This window comes from Muscardinus avellanarius, assembly GCF_963383645.1.
Source record: "Muscardinus avellanarius genome assembly, chromosome: 7".
NCBI classification, from domain to species: Eukaryota; Metazoa; Chordata; class Mammalia; order Rodentia; family Gliridae; genus Muscardinus; species Muscardinus avellanarius.
Window position 1 is genome coordinate 4,662,725 of NC_137793.1, and position 14,068 is coordinate 4,676,792.

General features: G+C 52.5%; 1 protein-coding gene across 1 annotated transcript in view; it reads right to left on the reverse strand.

Annotated features, from left to right (window-relative positions):
* Positions 1-9,502, reverse strand: part of FAT2 (FAT atypical cadherin 2) — a gene marked incomplete at both ends in the record, with an annotated part of 64,048 nt that extends 54,546 nt beyond the window's left edge. Inside the window, 2 exons of the mRNA XM_080698299.1 lie at positions 2,548-2,862; positions 6,244-9,502. Of these exons, the coding sequence (XP_080554425.1) occupies positions 2,548-2,862; positions 6,244-9,502 (3,574 nt within the window). The remainder of the gene's footprint in view (positions 1-2,547; positions 2,863-6,243) is intronic.
* Between the last annotated feature and the right edge of the window lie 4,566 nt (positions 9,503-14,068).

Genomic DNA, 14,068 nt, shown 5'->3' on the forward strand with positions numbered 1-14,068 from the left:
CCGGCCATTCTATGGTACTTATATCCAAACATTCAAGCTCCTGATGGACACGGTTCCCCAAGGCTTGAAATCATGTCTTATTTCTTCACGTCTCTCTCTACTGTACGTTGTTTAAAGGTGCTGTAAGGGCAGATGCCTGTAAACATTTGCTGAGTAGATGAGTGAATTGTGGGGTTTAACCAGAGATTGTGGAGGATGCCAGTTAATAAACTAATGCTAGTTATTGACTCACCCACGAATAACCATTTATTGCACTGCTACCGTGTGCCTGGTACTGGGTATATTCTGGTGGGCACAAACGGCCACGTTCCCTGTTTGGGGGAACCTTTGAAGTCTCTTGGGCATGGATAATTAATGGAGTGATCACATGAATGAATATCATGGGCCGTGCCATAAGCATTACAGAAGCGAGTAAGTGGAGCCAGGAGCAGGATTGGGGCGTCAGAAAAAATTCTGTAAGGAAAGAGCAGTTGGGTTGGATCTGAAGGAAGAGTAGAAGTGAGGCAGACAAGAGGAAAGGGTACTCTGGGGGGCAGAAGGGAAGATGATGAGTCAGGAGTGGCCGTGGACTGATGCATCCATGTGGCTTACCCCAGAGAGGGGCAGCAAGGCAGACACAAGTCTGAGGGACATAGCAGGCTCTTGTGTGTGTGTGTGTGTGTGTGTGTGTGTGTGTGTGTGTGTGTGTGCGTGTGTGTGTGTGCGTGCGTGTGTGTGTGTGCGTGTGTGTGTGTGTGTGTGTGTGTGCGTGTGTGTGTGATACTAGGGATGGAACCCAGGGACATTCCACCGTTGAGCTACACCCCAGCCCTATTTTCTATTTCTTATTCTGAAACAAGGTCTCACTAAGTTGCCCAGGGCCTCCCTAAGTTTGTGAGGCCGGCCAGGAACCTGAGATTCTCGGCCTCCCAATTACTGGGATCACAGGTGTGCGCCGCCCTGCCCAGGTGGCACCATCTAAGCAGCCCCAGTAGGAAGCAGGACAGTGGAGCTCAGGAACCTGGGCTGGGGGCTCATAGCTGATGAAGTGTTTTATTTTTAAAAACAGGTCATGCTAATTGCTAATAGAGATTTCTTCTCAACCACAAGAAAACCAAGAACGTCTCTGCTCCAGGGCATTTTACCAGCCCAGCTGCCAGGGCACTGTTGATAGTAAACAGAGCAGGGAATGGGAAGAAGTTGAGAAGTTAATGCCTTAGGTGAGACATCTCTGAGCTCTTTTGAAAAGAGAGGGATGGGTGAACCCAGGTAGAGAGCCTGCTCAGGCCAGTTCTCCAGGGGGAGGACTAAGCCACACCCCGAGGTCAAAAGTTAACAGCAAGGCTCCCACCAAGAGTCACCAGGACGCAAGGCACTTGCATCCCACCCACCCCTGGCCCCAGAGCTGCCAGGCTCCTTGGTCCTCCGGGTTCCCTTTTGTCTTAAGGGTCAGGGAAAACCCCACTGGCATCTCCATTTCCCTTCCTTCAGTTCTGCCAGGGTTCTGTCCTTCCAGGATAAAAGGCAGCTGTTGTGGAATCAGATGTTGAGTTCAGGGGAGAAAGTGCCCGCCATCGGTCTCTACAGTGGGGCTGGTGTTCACCCCATCCCTTCCTCCACGAGGAAGATGTAGCCTTAGAGAAGAGTCAGAGTTCTGGGCAGTGACTCTTCAACCATAAACCCAACAGGAGATGGGCAGGTGGCATAGAGGGGGACGCAGGCTGGGGACCCTGAGGGCCCGGGGACCAGAGGACACGTGTCTGATCTGCACAGGGAGCTGCTGCAGCCCCTGGTTGAGTGGCCCTGAGATTACGTGGAGACAGTGAGGCTGGATCTCCCCATTTTTAAAGAGCAACTTAAAATCTGAATGCTTTGAGAACTGGGCTAAGTTTTAAGAGTTGGCCCCAACTTGGAAAATCATTGTTTGTTTAAAGTTTGTGCAAATCAAACAAAACACTTTTACGGAGCAAATCTGGCTTGCTGGTGACCACTGGACCCCTGTAAACCTCCCACCATTCTTGTCGCCATCGTCTTGGGTTTTGCTATTGGTTATTGTTACTCTTTGTTTAGTTTTTATTTTTTTGTTATTGATCATTTGCTATTGATTATTGCTGTCAAGGGAATTGACCCAATTTTCACCACTCTGAGGACAGGGTTGAGGCAAGTCTGGAACTTGGGTTAAAAGGTGCTTCAACCTGTGGCTTGCGGCTCAGGGGACAGGTCAGTATGGGGGCATCTGGAATTCTCAAACAGTCCCAGCTTGACCTCTAGGCAAGCTGTTGGGTCCCAAAGAAAGAAAGCAGACAACATATTTTTCTCATTTCCCCATGATGATGGATTTTGTAGAAAACTGTCTCAAACTTGAGCACTCATCAGATCCCCTCTGGGATTCCTTGAAGCACAAATGTTTGGGCCCCACTCTCAGAATCCGCATTCCGCAGGTTTAGGGTGCGGCTTGAGAATTTGAATTTCCAAGTTCACTGGGAGACACTGATGATGCTCGGAAACCACACTTGGAGAATCTTTATTGGAGAGATCTTTCTGTCCCCTGGCTTTCTGGGTCCTTACCTGTGAGGGGATGGATGACGAAGAATCCCATATGGTTCCCACTGGTGACGTTGAAGGTCAGCTTCCCTTTGGAGCTGGAGTCTAGGTCCCAGGCATCCAGCTGGAGAACCGATGTACCCAAGGGGGCATCCTCCTGGACGGAGGGGTAGAATACAGGTTTGGACATCCAGGGTGGGTTGTCGTTGACATCTGTAACCTCGATGTAGACTTCAGTGACAGAGGAGAGAGGTATGGAACCTCTGTCCACGGCCAGTACCGTCAACCAGTAGTAGGGGATGAATTCTCGGTCCAGGGGCGCCAGAGTCTGAATCATTCCTGGGGACAGTGAATCACCAAACCCAAAATACTTTAGAGGTCAAAGTGGCGTTAGACGTCACCCTTCCCAGAGCCCCTGAATCTGTAGTGTGGAAAGGATATTAATGGGTGTTTCATGAAAAGGAAAAATGGTCGCCAGTAGGATGTGGGAGATGCTGAGTTGAACACAGGGGAATTAATGTCTGTACTGTAGAACCTCTCGGAGCCTTTCTCTGCTGAAATGAGCTCTTGATTCTGCATATGGGCACATATGGGGTTTCTAGAAGACAGTGGTATTTGACCACTTTTTCTCGACTACTTCAACTCAAGTTCCATTGATTTAGCTTATATTCTGTGGATAGGATTTTCTTATGGTTGCCTGCCTGGCTTCCTTCCTTCTTTCCTTCCTTCCTTCCTATCATCCTTCCTTCCCTCCCTCCCTCCCTCCTCCCTTCCATCCTTCCCCTTCCTTCCTTCCTTCCTTCCTTCCTTCCTTCCTTCCTTCCTTCCTTCCTTCCTTGGTGGATTCTTTATAAGTTGCCCATGCTAAGCTCCAACTCCCCATCCTCCGGCTCCTAAGTAGCTGGAAATGATTGTCCCTCAACCGTTTTTGTTGTTGTTGTTGTTGTTGTTGTTGTTTATTTTTACTCTTTAAGGCCTGGGAGATCATCAACATAAGATTTAGCGAGTTTATGAACAACTGGTTCTTTCTCCACGATCTCCTTGGCTTTCAGCTTTCGGGACTCGGCTTCATTGTCTACTGTGCTCACCCCATACATGATCTGTTGCGGGCCGCCTCTGTTCTAGGACTCGAGGGTCCGATAGCCAGCAAATGCTTGTGCAGGAGGGCTGCTGTGAGGGGCAGGGCCTGTGCGCGACGTCAGAGATGACAGGTGGGAAACTGAGTCCCAGAGAGGGAGCATGCCTTGGCCAAGATCACGTAGCAAGTCATGCAAGAACCGAGCCTGGCACTAACGCTTTTCCCACCGTGTTCTCTGCCTTTACTCTCTCAGTAAACCACCCTGAGCTCCCTGAAGGCAGCAGCCGGCCCCCGTTCATGGAGGCCCTCCCCGGTGCCTGTCTTAGCACTGGGTACTCAGTGTGCATTTGCCGACTTGAGTTTTTATTTCTTTTTTTATCTATTTCTTTTTATTTTTTGGTAGTAGTAGGAATTGAACTCGGGCATTCTACCTCTGAGCCACACCCTCAGTCCTATTTTATTTTTATTTGGATACAGGGTCTCGCTAGGTTGATGAGTCTCAGTTCTTGCTGAGGCTGTTGTTGAACCTGCAATCCTCATGTCTCAGCCTCCCAAGTGCTGGGATTACAAGTGTGTGCCACCACGCTCGGCTATTTTTATTTTTTTAATTTTGAAACAGAGTCTCACTAAGTTGCAGAGGGCCTCACTCTTGTACTGAGGCTGTCCTGGAACCTGCAATCCTCCTGTCTCAGCCTCCTAAGTATCGAGATTATAGGTGTGTACCACCATGCCCAGCTGAGTCTCACTTATTTTCTACAAAGCTTAAAGAAAGAAAGAAATGTCTATCATATTTTTGGAGAGAAACTTGGAAACCTCTATTACCATTGAAAAATGTATATCACTGGGCTGAGGATGTGATTCAGTGGTAGAGACTCAGCCGGGCAGGTGTGAGGCCCGAGCTTTGGTCCCCAGCACTGTATACACACAAATTACACATTATCCTTTGACCCTTAAAAAAGGATATCCTTAAAAAAGGAACTTCTTTTTTAAGAGTTTTTCCTATGGAGTTTTATGTATATGAGTAAAAGTGCATAAACAAGAATATCATGCCTATATGATAAAATGATATGCACCCAATAAAAAAGAATTAAAAATAAATATTTTTGTGGTAATGGGGATTGAGCCCAGGGGCATTTTGCCTCTGAGCTACACTCCCAGCAGCCCTATTTTAAAACAGGGTCTCGCCGAGCGTGGTGGCGCACACTTGTAATCCCGGCGCTTCGGAGCCGGAGACAGGAGAATCGCGCTGGTTCGGAGCCAGCCTCGCTGGCTTAAGAGACCCTGTTTCCACATAAAAAAAGTTAAAAAATAGGTCTGGGAGTGTAGCCCGTGGGAGTGTATCCCGGAGGTAGAAAGGCTTCCAGGAACCCCAGTACCACCAAAAAAAAAAAAAAATGGTCTCACTAGGTTGATGAGGGCTCACTAAGTTGCCGAGGCCGGCCTTGAACCTATAGTTCTCCTATCTCAGCCTCCCAAGTACTGAGATTACAGGTGTGTACTACCTCGCCCAGTGAAAAATATTTTCATGTACTGAAACATAAGATGTGACACTGTGTAAAAAAAAGTTTCAGAAGTAGTGTCTGTTGTATGGCTTTCAAAATAATAAATAGTGACGATATATCAGATTCAAAGAGAAAAATTTATAGACCAGATTATTAATAAAGATTACATTTGGGGAGCTGAGACAGAGAAACATTTTTATTTTTATATATAATTATGTTAAAAGTGTATAAGCATAGTGGTGCATGCCTGTAATCCCAGTACTTGGGAGGCTGAGATAGAAGAATTACAGGTTTGAGACCAGTGTACTGTAACTTAGTGAGACCCTATTACAAAATAAAAAATAAAATAGGGCTTGGGGTCTAGTTCAGCAGTAGCATCAATCCCCAGTATTACAAATTAAAAAAAAAAAATTAGAGCTGGTGGCGCAAGCTTGTAATCCCAGTACCTGGGAGGTTGGGACAGGAGGATCACAGGTTCATGGCCAGCCTCAGCTACTTAGTGAGGCCCTCTGCAACTTAGTGAGACCCTGTTTCAAAATAAAGAATAAAAAATAGGGCTGGGGGTGTAGCTCGGAGGTCAAATGCCCCTGGGTTCCATACCCAGTACTGTAAAAATAAAATTATGAACAGCATAGATTGCTTTCTTAAGTGGAATATATATAATATATATACATATGTATATAAATATATATGTATATTAATGTATATAAGTATAATTATATTTGTATATTTATATTATATATGTATTATATCATTTATATTTATTATATCACTTATTTTTACATATTTATTTATATGCATATTATATATTTATATATTATTATATATTTGATATATAATATATTAAATATATATTTATGCATGTTATATAGTTAATCTATTAAATATATTTAATATAACATAAATATTTGTGCATATATTTTATATATTATATATAAAATATATTTATATACATTTATACACATAATATATATATATGAAAGATAAATTTAAGATTAAAGGAGCAGGAACAGGAAGGTGAGTCCCTACTTCTGCCTTTCTTCTCCACGCACAGCCTGATTGCTTCCAGCACAGTCCTCGATCTCCCTTCGCCCCATCCTCCCCAGGCCTGGTGCTCCCACCCCACCCGCACCCTAGTACCTGTGTCTCGGTTGATGTCGAAGGCTTCGAGGCCCGTGCCAGCCCGCAGGAAGTACTGGAGCTCCCCATCGCGGCCGGCGTCGTCATCGTGGGCGGTCACCAGCATCACCTGAGTCCCCGGGGGGCTGTCCTCCTGCACGCGGCCCTGGTGCACGAAGGCGGCGAAGCGGGGAGGGTGGAGGTTCTCATTGACGTCCAGGACGACCACCTCGACGTGGCAGAGGGTCCTGCGCGCCAGGGGCCTGCCGCTGTCGCTGGCCCACAGGCTCAGGTTGTACCCAGCCCGCCTCTCAAAGTCCAGCTCGCGCTCCAGACTGAGCGCCCCAGTCGTCGGCTCCACCCGGAAGGTCCCGTGCGCATCATCCAACATCACGTATCGCACTTCGCCCGCGGGGCCCAGGTCGGGGTCAGAGGCATCCAGAAAGGTCAAGATGGTGCCTGGGGGCAGGTCCTCTGGGACCTTCAGGGTGCTGTGCTGTGCAACGCACTGGGGAGAGTTGTCATTGACATCTTCCAAGGTGATGATCAGGTCGGCGACGGAGAAGAGCTGGTGGCCCTTCTTGGGCTGGTCCCGGGCCTCCACCTTGAGTATGTACTGAGGCTCTGACTCCCGGTCCAGGTAGCCTGTGACGACCAGCTCGCCGGTGAGGGGGTGCAGGGAGAACTTCTCCGTGGGGCTCAGCAGGGTGTAGCGGACCCGCCCATTGTCCTCAGAGTCGGCGTCTCTGGTCTTCAGCTCTGCGACCGTGGTTCCGATTTCTGTGTCCTCTGAGATGGTTAGCTGGTACCCGCCAGGGGGAAAGCTGGGCGCATTGTCGTTCCAGTCTTTTACGTCCACAGTCAGCAGCTTCCAGGAGGACCTCTGGGGGAGCCCGAGGTCGTACACTGTGATGTTGAGGTCGTAGAAGCTGGTGGTCTCATAGTCCAAGGGAGCGGCTACGGTGAGCAGCCCGGTCTCCAGCTCGATGTCAAAGCAGCCCTCCTCGTTGCCACCGGTGATCACGTAGACCAGTTTGCCATTAAAGCCAGCATCGGGGTCGGTGGCTGCCAGGCGGGCCAAGGGGGTGTTGATGGGAGCCCGCTCCAAGACATCGATGGTCTGGGGGAAGTGGTCCTCAAACTGGGGCGCGTGATGGTTGACCCAGTACGCGCTGTAGGAAGGGAACTCATCATCACTGGACTCCTGGTCCTGAAGCCCAACAGAGCGGAGGATGGTCTCTGTGAAACGCCCGAGGACCCCAGTTTTCTCGCACCTTACGGGGACCTCAAAACGGGGGTCTCTCACCACAGTGACATTCAGAGTCATGGGCGAAGCGTAGTTTTGGCCGTCCGAAGCTGTGATTTTCAGGGAATAGGTGGTGGATTGACCAGTAGACAGATTAATAAGAGAGCGTTTGAGAGATATCACCCCGGAGAAATAATTTAAATCAAAATACTCCGGCTCATTGCCTGACACTATCTCATATTTTAGGTTCTGGAGCTCGTCCATGTCTATGGCTGACACGGTCATTATCGACTTCCCCACCGGCCAGTCTTGGCGAATAGACACGGTGCAGTTGACCTCCTCAAACACCGGCTGGTTGTCATTCAAGTTCTTGAGCCTAAGAGAAACGGACACTTCCTTCTCCCGACGAAAAGGGGACCCCCAGTCTGATGCCCGTACCCGGAAGGTATAGATCCTTTTCATGAGCTCATAGTCCATGGGCTTAGAGGTGGAGATGGTCCCCAGGTAGGGGTCAATAGAGAACGGCACCGTTTTAGGGCCAGCGATAGAATAGGTGACATATCCATTTTCCCCGTGATCCCGATCCGTGGCCGTCACGGTCAAAACGCGGGTGCCCGGAGGGATGTTCTCATCCAAGGTGCCTTCGTAGGAAGGCCTGCTGAAGACCGGGGCGTGATTGTTACCATCCACAATGTCGATGACCACCGTGGTGGAAGCCCGGCCCAGGGAGGTTCTGATGTCCAGCTGGTAGTGGGCTCGGTCGTGGAAGTCCATAGGTCTCGTGGTGGTGATCAGCCCTGTGTGAGCATTGAGTTTAAACCCCGCGCTCTCCAAGGACGGCTTTAGAACATACTGCAGGCCGGGAAAGGCGGGGGTTGCCTTCACCAGTACCACGCGACTGCCCGATGGGGAAAACTCACTGAGCTGCACTCTGTACACCTCCTTCTCGAATCTGAGGGCGGCCAGTTTGGAAGGCGGCAGGTGAAAGCCCCGGATCTGGGAATGGAGGGCTGGTCTGCCCCCGCTCCTGGCCTGGAGGCTGAGGTTGAACCCGTGAAGATGCTGTGTCCAGTTGATGTTCTTGACGGACACCAGACTGAACTCGTTACTGCGAGCGTAGGACTTGACGGCCTTGAAGTGCCTTCCGGGGTCACCGCCAACAACTTCGAGCGAGTCCACTTCAGCGCCCGAGCCGTCCGCCTCCACCACTACGGTGGCGTAGATGGCCCCTTCGTCGCCATCGGGCGGAGCTATCACCATTGAGACGATGGCCGGGGGCTTCCTGGGGGCGGGCTCCACGTGGATGACCAGGGAAGCCAAGTTGCCGAAGCCGTTGCCCTCGGAGATCTTCCGCATCCGGTCCACGGCCAGCACCGGGAGCTCGTACTTCCCCCGCCAGGTGACGTTGCGCTTCCCAGCCACCGTGACCACGCCGCTGGTGGGATGGATCGCGAACATCTCGGACCTCGCGTCAAAGGCGTAATAGAACTCCGCATTCTGGCCCAGATCTGCATCCGTGGCGGTCACTTTGCAGATGGGGCTCTTGAAGGGCGTGTCCTCAGAGATGGTGACCCTGTACGAAGGCGGCGAGAAGAGGGGCTTCAGGTCGTTCCGGTCCAGGATGCGCACCACCACGCGGGTCAAAGCCTCCCGCTCCAGGGTCTTGTCCGTGGCTTGGATGATAAGGGTGTAGCTGTCTCGCACCTCCCTGTTGAGCAGAGCCGTGTTGCTGCTCTTGGTCCTTATTCTCAGAAAGCAGAAGTCCCCCACCACGTGCTCCTCAGTTTTAAAGACATTGGCCACGTCCCCGGAGATGATCCGGTACCGCACCGCCCACTGGGGATCCGCCAGGTGCATGCCCATCTTCTCCAAGCTCTCCACGTAGGTCTTGGGGGCGGAGTTTTCATAGATGGTGGTGTTGTAGAGGGAGTGTGTGAAGCGCCAGGCCAAAGAGGAGACAGTCCCTTCCAGAGGCTTCTCGCAGACCACGTGATGGAACACCAGGATGGCAAAACCCAGCAAGGTGATAGTCATGGCGAAGAGACTCCCCAGCCTGGCCCAAGGGAAAGGAGGCTGGTTACTAAAGAACAGCTCCTGCCGCCATGGTTCTCAGCGGGGGTGGCTTACCTGCAATGTCTCGTGACATTTTTGCCATCCTGGCGTGGGGGTGAAGTGCTCCTGGCCGGTAGTGGGCAGAGGCCCCGGGCTGCTGCTGAATACCCTGCCCTGCCCAGGACAGTCCCCCACAACGAAGGATTGCCCAGAATAGCGCCAAGTTGGTTGAAGAACAAAAGACCCATTTATGCCTGTCCCCGTAGTCTGTCCCTGTGGGGACAGAGCCTGATTCTGACTCGTCACTGACAACTTAAAACGCACCCACAAGAGTGTCTAGCAGACACAACACAGTCCTGGAAATGTATTTATCCCTTTTCCCAAAAAAGTCTCTGGCTATTCTGAGCTGGTAAAATAGTCCCAGGTCTTTGCGAGGAACCTAAGCTTACCATCAGACGCCAAGCCCGTCTCTTCTCTGCCCTTCCTCTGAGGCCCCTCCATTAGGGCTGGGTTCCAGCCAAAGGGAGCTGTGCTCACACCTGCAGAGGCTCAGGATGCAGAGGAACCAAGACCCCAGCCCCGGTATTGGCTGTCTGGCCCTCAGCCCTGGTGTGCCATTTGCCTGAGCGGTGACTCCAGCCGGGCGTGGTGGTGCACGCTTGTAATCCCAGTACTTGAGAGGCTGAGACAGGAGGATCGCCATTCCCAGCCAGCCTCAGCTACTTAGTGAGGCCCTCTGCGACTTAGTGAAGTGCCGTTTCAAAGGTAAAGAATAAAAAAATAACGCCAGAGAATAACTCGGAGGTAGGATGGCCCTGGGTTCCATCCCTAGTACTGCCAAAAAAGTAAAAAAATTAAAAATAAGTGGGTGACTCTCTGGGCAAGTTATTGAACCTCTGGGAACCTCAATTTCTTCCTCTGTAGATAGAATATCATCTATCTCATAGGACTGCTACGAAAACCAAAGGAAACCGTGAAGGCAAGTGATAAAGCAGGTGCCCGGTATATCGCTAGTTTTAACTTAATAGAAGCTGTTTTTAATAATAGGAAACTAAGGTTCATAAAAGGAAGGCAGCTGCTCAGGACCTTACACCCAGTGAGAGGCAGACAGGAGACGGGATGCTTGTAATCCCAGCATTCGAGAGGCTGAGACCGGAGGATCACGGTTCACGGACAGCCTCAGCCATTTAGTAGCGAGGCCCTTCGCAACTCAGTGAGACCCTGTTTCAAAAATTTAAAAAGTTAAAAAAAAAAATAGGGATGGGGTTGTAGCTCGGAAGTAGAATGCCCCTGGGTTCCATCCCTAGTACCGAAAAGAGAGAGAGAGAGAGAGACAGACAGAGAGAGACAGAGAGACAGAGAGAGACAGGATGAAGATTCTCAAGTATCAGGCCAAGGCCACTGCCCCGTCCAAGGCCTCTGCGCCGCACGTCCACCTCCTGGGGACAGGGCCCGATTCTTTCTCATCACTGTGCAACACAGCAGCCCCTAGGCTCCTAGAATCTCAGAGCTGAACTCGGAGTTCTGTCCCGCGCCTCACGCACAGATGGAAAGAGTCCCAGATTTTCCCCCAGAAAAGAATGGGGACAAGTCTTGCCCTAGGTCCCAGAGAGGGCGGTTAGTTAAGAACGGGTTCCTGGAACCCGGTCCCTCCTGAGCTAACCCCACACGAGCCCTTGCCCTTCTAAGACCTGCGGCCACCCCGTCTCCCGCCCTGTTTTCCCTGGTGCCCAGCCCTGAATCCAGCCTGGGTCCATGTACGAGGCGTGAGGGCCAAGGATGGAGCCGGGGCCAGGGCAGAGCCCACCGAGGGGCTGGAGCAAGGCCGGGCGCAGCCGTAGGAGTGCTGACTCCCGCGAGCGTCGTGGCTGCCAGCCAGACCTGCCAGAGCGTTCCTGGGTGGAACGGGCCTGACTTGTTTTTCTAGTTCCCTCCCTCTCCAAAGGCAGGGGAGAGTTAAACTTCCAGGACAAGGCGAAGAAGAGAGGTTTGGAGCCGAGCCTTTCCAGAGAATGAGCTGGGCACAGCCTGCTTCCACCAGACCTTGCGGGTAGCAGCCCGGGGTGGAAGGCGGGAATGGAAGAGTCTGTCGAACTCCGAACTCCGCTTCTGCAAGCCCGTGTCAGAAAAGGATCTGCATATACCCTTCCTTCCAGCTCCCTGCCTCCGTCCCTTGAGATCTTGGGGCGCTGCAAACCCGGGCACCTCAGAAAAGCGGGGACAGATGCAAGTGGACACCATTCTGGGTGACCTCAGCCCCTGCACCCTCCTCTGCCTACTGCCCGGCCCAGAGGGCAGCCACACTCGCCTCGCCCTGACGCAGCCCCACCCTCAGGAGCCCCCCCCCCCATCACTGGGACCCCGAGCCCCACGGCCGGTGTTGCCTTTGAAGGTGCAAATCCAAGAGGAAAAGAGTCCTTACCCGGCCCGGGTGTGCGCGCTCCGCGGCCCAGCGAGCCGGCGCCCTGCTCTGCACAAGGCTCCCGCGCAGCAGGTCAGCCCCGAGGGACAGGCCCCGACAAGACCTGCTTCGGCGCCAGGCAGCCAGGCAGCCAGGCAGGCGGAGGTGAGCTGTGGGAGGAGGCGGCCTCCAGGCTCCCGGGCTGGGGGGTGAGGTGCAGAGGGAGCTCACCCCGGTGGTGGTTAAGGCTCAAGGCTCGGGGCCCACGGGCCCGGCGAGTGGCTCTCAGGGAAGGCCCACGGCCAGTGAACACGCTCGGGGCACAGAGGCGCTGAGCTCTCTGCACCGCTGCCCGGCCTACAGCCCCCCGCCAGCATGTCACTTGCCTGTTTAAAATTTTTTCTTTTCTTTTCTTTTTTTCTTTTTCTTTTTCTTTTCTTTCTTTTTTTTTTTTTTTTTTTTTTGGTACTGGGGATTGAACCCAGGGGCATTCTTCCTCCAAGCTACATTCCCAGTCCTTTTTATTTTTATTTTTTTTTTTTTTTTTGTGTGTGTGTGTCTGTTATTGGGGATGGAATGCAGGGGCATTCTACCACTGAGCTACACCCCCAGCCTGATTTTTTTGTTCTTTATTTTGAAACAGGATGTCACTGAGTTGCAGAGGGCCTCACTAAGTAGCTGAGGCTGTCCATGAACTGCGATCCTCCCAATTGCTGGGATTATAAGCATGCACCACCATGCCAGCTTTTTTTTTTTTTTTTTTTTTTTTTGTTCCTGGGATGGAACCCAGGGGCATTTGACCTCCGAGTTACACCCCCAGCCCTATTTTGTATTTTTATTTTGAAACAGGGTCTCACTAAGTTGCAGAGGGCCTCACTAAGTAGCTGAGGCTGTCCGTGAACCGCGATCCTCTGGTCTCAGCCTCCCAAATGCGGGGCTTACAAGCGTGTGCCACCATGCCCGGCTCTTTTATTTTCATTTCAATTTTGAAATGGGATCTCATTAAGTTGTGAGGATCTCACTGAGTTACTGAGGCTGGCCTTGACCCTGGGATCCTCCTGTCTCAGCCTCCCAAGTACTGAGATGACAAGTACACGCCACCACGCTCAACTGTTTGAAGGCTTCTAGTGGCCTCTCAAGCATCTTTAACCTGAGGATGAAAGCCTAAGCTCCTGATAGGCCCCATAGGCCCTGTCTGGTGCTCGGCCCTCATTTCCAGTACCTTCCTCTTGTTCACCAAGCAGCAGTACCAGGCCTCCCTTCCCCTCTGCAAATAGCAGCCTGCCGGGGCCTTTGCAGCTGCTCTCGCCCTCGCCCTCTCCCTCTCCCTCGCCCTCGCCCTCGCCCTCGCCCTCGCCCTCGCCCTCGCCCTCTCCCTCTCCCTCTCCCTCGCCCTCGCCCTCGCCCTCGCCCTCGCCCTCGCCCTCGCCCTCGCCCTCTCCCTCTCCCTCGCCCTCGCCCTCGCCCTCGCCCTCGCCCTCGCCCTCTCCCTCTCCCTCTCCCTCGCCCTCGCCCTCGCCCTCGCCCTCGCCCTCGCCCTCGCCCTCGCCCTCGCCCTCGCCCTCTCCCTCTCCCTCGCCCTCGCCCTCGCCCTCGCCCTCTCCCTCTCCCTCGCCCTCGCCCTCGCCCTCGCCCTCGCCCTCGCCCTCGCCCTCTCCCTCCGATTCTCACGTGGAAGCTCCTTCTTGTCACTCATGTGTCGGCTCAGACATGACCTCCTGACCCCAGTGGGAAGCAGCCTCCCCCTCAGCCTCCTCCTTCCCCGTTCGCCCCTTCTTCTTGGTATAAACCATCACTCTGCAGAGTCTGGTTTGCTTAACAACGTGTCGCTGGACACGGGGCTCCAGGAAGACAAGAGCTTTGCGGGTCTTATTCTCGGTTGGACCCCCACGTCTAGGTCATGACCTGCTGTACACTCAGTGGAAAACGGAAGGTTCTAGACTTGGGAAAAGAAGTGACAGAAAGGGCCTTTGGAGGCCCTCTCCTCCTTTTTGAACCTGAATAACAAAGTCCCAGAGAGAGCAAGGGGCCTCGCCCCAAGGCACAGGGCGAGAATGAGAACCGGGTACTTTCTGCCCCAAAGTGCGGCCAGAAAGAGCTGCCGCGGTCCCTCGCGGGTCCCTCGCTTGCTAAGTACCCGTGACTTA